The sequence below is a fragment of the Hevea brasiliensis genome, chromosome 7, assembly GCF_030052815.1.
Source record: "Hevea brasiliensis isolate MT/VB/25A 57/8 chromosome 7, ASM3005281v1, whole genome shotgun sequence".
Lineage (NCBI taxonomy): Eukaryota > Viridiplantae > Streptophyta > Magnoliopsida > Malpighiales > Euphorbiaceae > Hevea > Hevea brasiliensis.
In genome coordinates this window covers 96,092,611-96,102,405 of record NC_079499.1, presented here as the reverse complement: position 1 = coordinate 96,102,405, position 9,795 = coordinate 96,092,611, and the positions used below count along the sequence as shown (strand labels likewise).

At 31.3% G+C, this 9,795-nt stretch overlaps 1 protein-coding gene across 1 annotated transcript; it reads left to right on the top strand.

Annotated features, from left to right (window-relative positions):
• The first annotated feature begins 7,461 nt into the window (after positions 1-7,461).
• On the top strand, positions 7,462-9,541 carry LOC110638223 (scarecrow-like protein 32). The gene is given in 1 exon segment (XM_021788699.2): positions 7,462-9,541. A coding segment is annotated over 1 exon segment (1,362 nt). The 5' UTR covers positions 7,462-8,138; the 3' UTR covers positions 9,501-9,541.
• The last annotated feature ends 254 nt before the right edge of the window (positions 9,542-9,795 follow it).

Here is a 9,795-nt window from a genome sequence, read left to right as displayed (position 1 = left end):
CTTATAGTAAAAGATCCACTTGAACTCTAGAAGAGTTCGTTGAGTAGAACTCAGTTATGAATAAGTTCTCAATTATATGTGGAGAACAAATTATTAAGAAGTATATGTTAGAAAAAATATTCTCTATTTTTCATGCCTCAAATATGCTTCTACAGTAGCAAAACTATGAGAAATATTTTAAATTAATTTATGTCTTCTTATGGCAAAACAAAATAACAAAATTATTATTGAAAAGATATCACCACTAGAAGTGGTATAATATTATTAAAAAATAAAAAAACTCATCCATCTGATTATGCTTCTTTCCCTAATGTGATCATGGCTGTGGACATGGATATGGTCGAAATCGATATATTTTTCACAATCATGGTGGTCATAATAATAATATTCTAATTATAATATTACATCTCACTACCAGAAGTGACAGATATATCTTACCACCAGAATTGGCAGAATATTGAGAAATAGCAGATACACCAGAAGTGGTAAAATCGTGATAAAAGAAATAGAAAAATATGGAAATGAATGTTATGCTACGCATAATGATCTTGACTATGACCAAGTTGAAACAATGTATTTAGATGTTGATTTTTTACTTGAAGGAAATATACAATACATTTAGATTTTAATTTTTTCTTGGAGGAAATATTGACCACATGGTTAATAATGGAAATATTTAAGAATAAATAATCCTTAGGTTTTATTGATTTGTATTACATGCTTTTATTATGGTATTAGAATTTTGTATATAATGTTATTTTTACATTAATTTATTTCTATATATTATTTTATGAGTTTTCTTATTATATTTATATTTCTCTTATTTATGAAGAAAATATGCTATCAATGATAAAGATATATGTCTAGCAGATAATACCAATACAATATTTGGTAGTTCAAAATTGATTAAAGGCTCTGGAAGAGCCATGATCTAGGAGAGCTAATATATTATTGCTCAGAGGGATAAATGATGCCTTATTTTCCCCTAATTATCAAAGAAATTTATAAAGTTTTAAAGATATTTGATTTAATGGATATCATATTGAGACAATGAATAAGGAAAATCTAGAGTATATTTGCATTACTGCTATTATTTTTGGGAAGAAATGTTTGTTGGAAAAATTACCTTCTTTATCCTTTGAATTGTACTATACAAAAATTGTTGTGATTAAAACACATGTTATAGTAAATCCAAAGTTAATTGATGTAAACTCAAAGTTTACTAATCAAAGTATCTTTATTGTTTGAAGTGACTGGTTGGGCCATCCTGAATCAATTATGATACGAAAAATTATCGAGAATTCATGTGGCCATTCATTAAAACCCATAAAGTTTTTTAATTCAATGAATTCTCATGTGTTGCTTGTTCTCAAGAAAGATTAATTATTATGCCATCACCAGCTAAATTTGAATATGAATCTCCTGCATTTTTAGAATGTATTCATAGTGATATATATATATATATATATATATATATATATATATATATATATATATATATATATATATATATATATATATATATATATATATATATACCATGTGGACCATTCAGATATTTTATGCTTTTAATTGATGAGCCAACTAGATGGTTATATGTGTGTTACTATCATCTCGCAATTTGGTCTTGCACAAATAATTCGCATGTGAGTACATTTTCCTAATTATCCAATTAAGACAATTTGTCTTGATAATATTGGTAAATTTACATATACTTTTAATGATTATTGCATGTCAATTGGAATAGTTGTTGAACATCTTGTAGCTCATTTTCACACACAAAATGATCTAGCAGATTCATTTATTAAATGATTACAATCGATTTCAAGGCTATTACTTATGAGAACAAAGCTTCCTACTTCTATTTAGGAAGATACTATTCTGCATGCAACAGAACTTATACGCATCAAGCCAACATATTATCATAAGCTCTCACATTTACAATTGGTTTTGGGTTAAGAGCCAAATATTTTCCATCTAGGAATTTTTGGATATGCGGTATATGTTCTAATAACTCCACCACAATGCACTATGAGGGTCCTCAAAGGAATTTGAGAATATATGTCGAGTATAAGTCTCCATTTATAATTAAATATTTTGAACCTTTGATAAAAGATTTATTTATGGCCAGATTTGCCAATTGCCACTTTGATGAATCAATTTTCCCGATATTAGGAGGAGAAAATAAGTAGCTGGACAAACAAGTTACTTAGCAAGAATTATCATTATCATATTCATACCAGGCATTGTGAACTAGAAATTCAAAAGATAATTCATTTGAAAAATATTGCCAATCAATTGTCAGATGCATTTATTGACCCAAATAGAGTAACTAAATCTCATATACCGACAATCAATGCTTCTATTATAATTGTAGTCTTGAAGGATCAACTGCACAAACTACCTGTGCTATGAGTCTACAGCATGCCTGAAGTATGGTAAACTTATCAGTTCTAAGGATAAAAATCCTCAAAAACTAAAAGGAGCAAAATTTCAAGATGGTTCAAAGTCCAAATGAGAAAGCTCCAGAAGAGCAAGCTCCAGTAAAGCAAACTCCAACAAAGAAAACTCAAGAAGAGAACCTAAACGTGACTAAGAAATTTTCAGAAGAAATTTAGGTACCTGAAAGTAATGAAAATGAAAAGATCTGGATAAATTATGTCATGTCAGGACAAAATGGAACTGATATGGAACAAACAATGATATCTTTATATAATATAGCACTTAATATTGTAAAAGATGATGAGGATCATAAACCTAAATGTGTAAAAGAATGCAAACATAGAAAATAAGTAGCTGGACAAACAAGTTACTTAGTAAGAATTATCATTATCATATTCATACAGGCAGTGTGAACTAGAAGTTTAAAAGATAATTCATTTGAAATATATTGCCAATCAATTATCAGATGCATTTATTGACTAAATCTCATATACTGACCGTTAATGCTTCTATTATAATTGAAGTCTTGAAGGACCAACTGCACAAACTACCTGTGCTATGAGTCTACAGCATGCTTGAAGTATGGTAAACTTATCAGTTCCAAGGATAAAAATCCTCAAAAACTAAAAGGAGTAAAATTTCAAGATGGTTCAAACTCCAAATGAGAAAGCTCCAAAAGAGCAAGCTCCAGTAAAGCAAACTCCAACAAAGAAAACTCAAGAAGAGAACTTAGACGTGACTAAGAAATTTTCAGAAGAAATTTAAGTACCTGAAAGTAATGAAAATGAAAAGATCTGGATAAATTATGTCATGTCAGGACAAAATGAAATCGATATGGAACAAACGATGATATTTTTATATAATATAGCACTTAATATTGTAAAAGATGATGAGGATCATAAACCTAAGTGTTTAAAAGAATGCAGACGTAGAAATGATTGGCTCAAATGAAATAACACAATTAAGGTATAATTAAATTAATTTAAGAAATATAAAGTTTTTGGACTTGTAGTCTAGACACTGTAAGATGTCTAGCAAATAGTATATAAATGGATTTGTGTGTAAACGAAATGAGAAAATTGAAATTGTGAGATATAAAGCATGGCTTTTACACTGGTATTAATTATGAGGGTATACATTCTCCTGTGGTAAATGCAATTGCGTTATTTGCTTAGTCTGGCAATTCATGAAAAACTTAAAATGTGTTTAATGAATGTAGTGACTGCCTATTTATATGGCTCACTTGACAAAAATATCGTATCCAAATCCCTAAAGGATTCAAGTTTCCTGAAGCACAAAAATCAAATTCTCCAGAACTTTATTCAATTAAATTATATATAGTTCTATATGGATTAAAGCAATATGAACAAATGTAGTATAATTGCCTCAGTGAATATTTGTTGAAAGAAGGCTATATGTCCATGCAACGATTGGGATCTGGAATTGCCATAGTTACAAATTATGTTGATGATTTAAACATTATTTGAACTCCTAAAGAGCTTTCCAAAACTATAAAATTTTTGAAAAAGGAATTTGAGATGAAAGATCTTAGATAGACAAAGTTTTATCTCGGCCTATAGATCGAACATTTAAAAAATGACATCTTTTTCATCAATCAACTTATATAACCAAGGTATTAAAACGATTCTACATGGATAAATCCTATCCATTAAGTTCACCAATGGTTGTGAGGTCACTTAATAAAGAAAAAGGACTTTTTCTGACCTCAAGGCAATGATAAGGAACTCCTTGGTCTTGAAGGATTATATCTTAATGCAATAGGTGCACTAATGTATCTTGCTAGTCATACTCGACCTGATATAGATTTTTTTTTATAAATTTGTTAGCAAGATATAGTTTTGTTCCAACCTAAAGGTATTGGAATAGTGTTAAGCATATATTTCGATATCTTTAAGGTACAATGGATATGGATTATTAACATGTTACAACCAGATTTGATTGGTTATGCAGATGCAGGTTATTTATCTTATCCACATAATAGTAGATCCCATACAGGCTATATATTTACATGTGAAGTCAAGAATGTATCTGGTTGAAATCAGTAATTCGATAGATTCGAAGTACATGTAGTCTAACTATCAAAAAGGAAGTTTCAACCATTTTTTATGAAGAAAATACTGCATGATAAATCAGTTAAAGGAAGGATACATTAAAGGAGATAGAACAAAACATATTTCTCTAGAATTCTTCTTCACTCATTATCTTTAAAATAATGATGAAAATATTGTTCAACATATTCACTCAAGAGATATTCTTGTTGATTTGCTCACCAAAGCACTTCCAACTGCAAGTTTTAAAAGTTGGTAACAAGATTGGGATACAAAGACTTAAAGATCTCAAGTGACATATTCGTGAGGGAGAATTAATATGCACTATGTTCTTTTTTCCTTTACTATGGTTTTTCCATTGGGTTTTTTGGGTAAAGATTTTTAACAAGGCAGTATTCATTGCGTATTTTATAAAAGAATAATATACTCTTTTTTCCTCACTAGAATTTTTTTTCCACTAGACTTTTTTCCTAGTAAGGTTTTAATGAGGTATATTCTTTGTGCAATGGACATCCAAGGGAGAGTACTATAAAACCATATATACGATGGATGTTTATTTGTATTTTCGATAAATCTATTTATTTTCTCCTAAAATTTATTTAATAGACAATTTAATATAGCTTCTTTTGCTACAAATACAGTACTTAACTTTGTAGTGATTATTTTTCTGAATTCATTTTCCATCCATATAATGGAATTCTCTTTATTCTCTCTCTATGTATATGTTCTTACCTTTTATTTTCGTTATTTTATAATAGTTTTATTATTTTAGTGCTTTTATGACTAAAATTTATTAAATTTAATTTTAAATTATTTTTTATTACTATCTAATTAGTATATTTAAAAAAGTACTTTTTATTAACATCAACTCTAACAGAATGTGAAACAGGCCATAACTTTAATTTGCTAGCATCTTAAATTGAGTAATTGTAAAAGTAAAATTTCTAAAAATTAACCTCAATTATTATTAGTAGGGCTTGTTTTAATTAATTAATAATTAGGTGTGTCTTTTTTTATATATATTTGAAAAAATATTTAAAGAGCATTTCAATTTGAATCTTGACTTAGAAAATATAAATATATGAATTTCACTTATTTTATATATAAAATTCTATTATATATATGTTTTGAATATCTGATGAATTAAATTTAAATAAAAATTTTTGTATTTACAGTATGGCATGGTCGATCGACTAGTCTATTTAAAAGGGGGCGAGGATTGCTTTTATAAGGGAACAAAAGGTCGCATGTGTATCACATGTAAAGGTTTCAATGCAGGGGAACTCAAATCTTTAACTAAGGAAAAGCGGATGATATAAATAAATTTTAATTGAGGGTGCTAGAGTTAACTCTAAATTTATAAAATGTTATTTTAAAGGCAAAAAGCCTCTTAAGCTGACAATTATTTTTTAATCAAATAAGTTTTTGTCAATTTAGTTAATTTTTTTAAACTCCTAACAATTACTCTTAAAGTTAAATAAGTACTTATCAATTTAGTTTATCCTTTTAAGTTCCTAATAATTACTATTAGGGTCAAATAAATTATTGTCAATTTAATTAATCCATTTAAGCCCCCCTATTAATCGAAAGTTCGTTTTTACAACCTCCCACTTGATGCTATGTGTGCTCCATTAAACATGAGTTCAGTATGCCTAGTGCCACTGAGTCATGCAGGCCTAAAGCTCCTCTTCTGCATCCAGCACAGGGCATGCTGAAAAGCATTAAATTTAGCATTGGACATGTTCAATGGTAATAATAGTGCACTAGGCATGTTCAATGGTAACAATAGTTGTAGATAGAGAGGGAGAGAGTGAGAAAGTAGTAGATAGTTTAACTCTTGGGTTATGTAACAAAAATGGACATCAACTAAACGTTTGTCTATCACTTGTAAGTTATGTGATAGAAATTAGGTCTCTTTGACCTAAATTTTCAATATTTTGACTCTAAAAGTAATTGTTGGACGTTTAAATGGATCAACTAATTGATAAGGGCTTATGTGACTCTAATAGTAATTGTTAGGGACTTAAAATGGTTCAACTAAATTGAGAAGGACTTATTTAATTATAAGAGTAATTGTTAGGGCTTAAGTGGATTAACTAAATTGATAAGGATTTATTTGACTCTAAGAGTGATTATCAAGGGCTTAAAATTTTTTTTGGCTATTAAAATCGTAAAATTAACTTTAAATTAAGTCAAATAAAAAAAAATCAATAAATGATGATAATTATTAGATCCATCATAAACAAATTTTCATAAGAATAATTAATCCTAATACATGATAGCAGTGTTATAAAACCCGATCAAGAGTTAATTCAGACATAAAATTTGAAAATGAAAAGAGAAATATAGAGAATTTTTAGTGTTATTCTGACTAATTGAGGATTAGAGGGTGGAAAATTTGTAATCAGTACTTCAGAGAAAGAATTCTTTCTAGGGTTTGGAAAATGACAATCCCTTTGTCTTATCAGTGTATGCATAAAAACAAAATTTTAGGTACCATGAGTCTTTTTAAAGAGGGACCATCCCTTTATTTAAAATCAATGATTAATCTATCTCATATAGCCATACTAAAACCTTAATATAAACTATAATTATGAAAGATGACTCAACGTGCTGTATATGCACTCAGATCTTTTTCTTTTCCCTCATATCTATATGGGTATATTGTTTGTTAGATGATTGGCTGCGAGTCAAATGGAGACAAAAAATCATTAGAAAATACATAGAAAAATCAACGATGAAAACTGGGTATATGTAAAAAGGAAAAAGGATTTTTTTTTTTTTTTTTTTTTTTGGCTTGGTGGACAATGATTTGTTCATTATGGTATTATATTATGTGCAAAGAGGGTGGCGGGTGGTGCATGAGCAAGTGATGAGGCAGGGCTTACCGTCCTTTCTTTTCTATGAATCCCAACCTTACTCATTACATGACAAAATCCCAATTCCCACAAATGGACAAGCCCCTGGCCGGCTACCTCACATGCCACCAAAAAGTAACAGGGACCAGCCCACCCTCCTTCATTCGTTCCTTTGTATTACCTTCATCTCTGTCTCTTCTTTCTCTTTCTCACTAGCTAGTAGTTGTACCTGAAGAAGAAGGAAAAGGGTTATAAAGAAAATTAGCTGATGATTCTATTATTGCCTTGTTCGAACTGCTCTATCTTGAGAAACTGAAAAAGGTTAGTGTCGGTGAAAGAAGAGTCTCTTTTGCGCAATTTGACTTCAACTAAAAGTTTTTGGGATGAGAGTTTAATCTTACTGATCAGTCCTTTTTTTCCCTAGTCGATGAATCCTCAGATAAAGCTGAAATATCTATTTCCTTAGATTCAATTGCAGAATTCCCCAGGCTGCCTTGGTTCTACAATTTTTCACTCGCAATACTGATTCGTTTCCCAAAGCCAATTAAGGTACCCACACTACAAGTCTGGTCTCTTTCTATCTTCCTGGTCACTTCAGATTTATGATTCCCATTTTATATATATTTCCCCTTTGCTCCCCTCTCTGTCTCTTTCTCTCTCAAATTTGTTCGCTAATTTCTTTTCTCTCCAGCTATCTGTCTGTCTCTCTCTTTCTCTCTCTCTCTCTCTCTCTCTCTCTCTCTCTCTCTCTCTTTTTTCCTCTTTGTCCATGATGCAATTCACTGAAACCCCACCACCACCCTTGCACCAAATCACTGCTCCATTCTCAAACCGCACCATGAACAAGAGCAAAACCCAAAGGACCCGTCCATGACCTGGATTTCCAACATCAAAGGCTTTAGGCAGCTTTGGTGATGCAAATTGCATGGAGCAACTTTTAGTTCACTGTGCAAACGCAATTGAAAGTAATGATGCTACTTTAGCCCAACAGATTTTATGGGTCTTAAACAACATTGCACCCCCAGACGGTGACTCAAATCAGCGCTTAACACGTGCTTTCCTTAGAGCTCTTGTTGCACGTGCTGCCAAGATCGGTACTTGCAAACTCCTCGCAGGAATGGCTAATGCTTACTGCACTCTTGCTATAGATACACACAAATTCTCTCTCATAGAGCTTGCTGGCTTTGTGGACTTAACACCATGGCATCGCTTCGGTTTCACTGCTGCTAATGCTGCTATGTTAGAAGCCATTGAAGGGTATTCATCTGTTCATATTGTGGATTTAAGCATCACTCACTGCATGCAAATCCCTACTCTTATCGATGCTATAGCGAATCGCTTCGAGGTAACCCCATTGATAAAGCTTACAGTTGCTGGTACCACTGAAGATATACCCCCTATGCTTGCTCTTTCTTATGAAGAGCTGGGCTCCAAGTTGATAAACTTCGCAAGGTCCCGCAATGTAATAATGGAATTTAGAGTCGTCCCTTCGAGTTACACAGATGGATTCTCTTCCTTAATCGAGCAGCTGCGGGTGCAGAATTTGGTGTACACAGAAAGTGGCGAGGCTCTTGTCATAAACTGTCAAATGTCGCTTCATTACATCCCTGAAGAAGCCCTTTCTTCTATTATTCCATACTCTTTTGAGTACTCTTCTTGCATGTCTTCTCTTCGAACCATGTTTCTGAAATCCCTTAGGAGTTTAGACCCAACAATTGTTGTGTTAGTGGATGAAGATGTAGATTTAATATCAAATAATTTTGTGTGTAGATTAAGGTCAGCTTTCAATTATCTATGGATTCCTTATGATACTGTGGACACATGTCTTCCAAGGGGAAGCAAGCAAAGGCAATGGTATGAAGCAGATATATGCTGGAAGATTGAGAATGTAATAGGTCATGAGGGTCTGCAAAGGGTTGAGAGGCTGGAATCCAGGAGCATGTGGGTTCAGCGGATGAGGAATGCCAATTTTAGAAGCATTTCCTTAGGTGAAGATGCAGTTTCTGAAGTTAAGACTTTGCTTGGCGAGTATTCAGCTGGTTGGGGATTAAAGAAGGAAGAAGAAGATCACCTTGTGCTTACTTGGAAAGGACATAATGTTGTATTTGCTACTGCTTGGATATCTGCTTAAATCATCTTCTTTTTTTTTTTGAAAAAATTTATTATTATTAACATCATCTTCTCTTTTTTACTAACTTTAATTAGCTAGCCAATCTCTTAATCTTCTTAACTGGGCAATAATCATATTAATATACTTTTTCTTTGAGAAAGTCAAGGTGTTGAAACAATACCTTTATTTGCAATCACTTACTCACATACCAATTAACCATAAAAGATAATATACTTAATTGTCTCTAACTTTATAAGGTTTTGAATTCGAATTCTACTCGAAAGCAATTATATCAAAAAAAAATTATAATAAATTG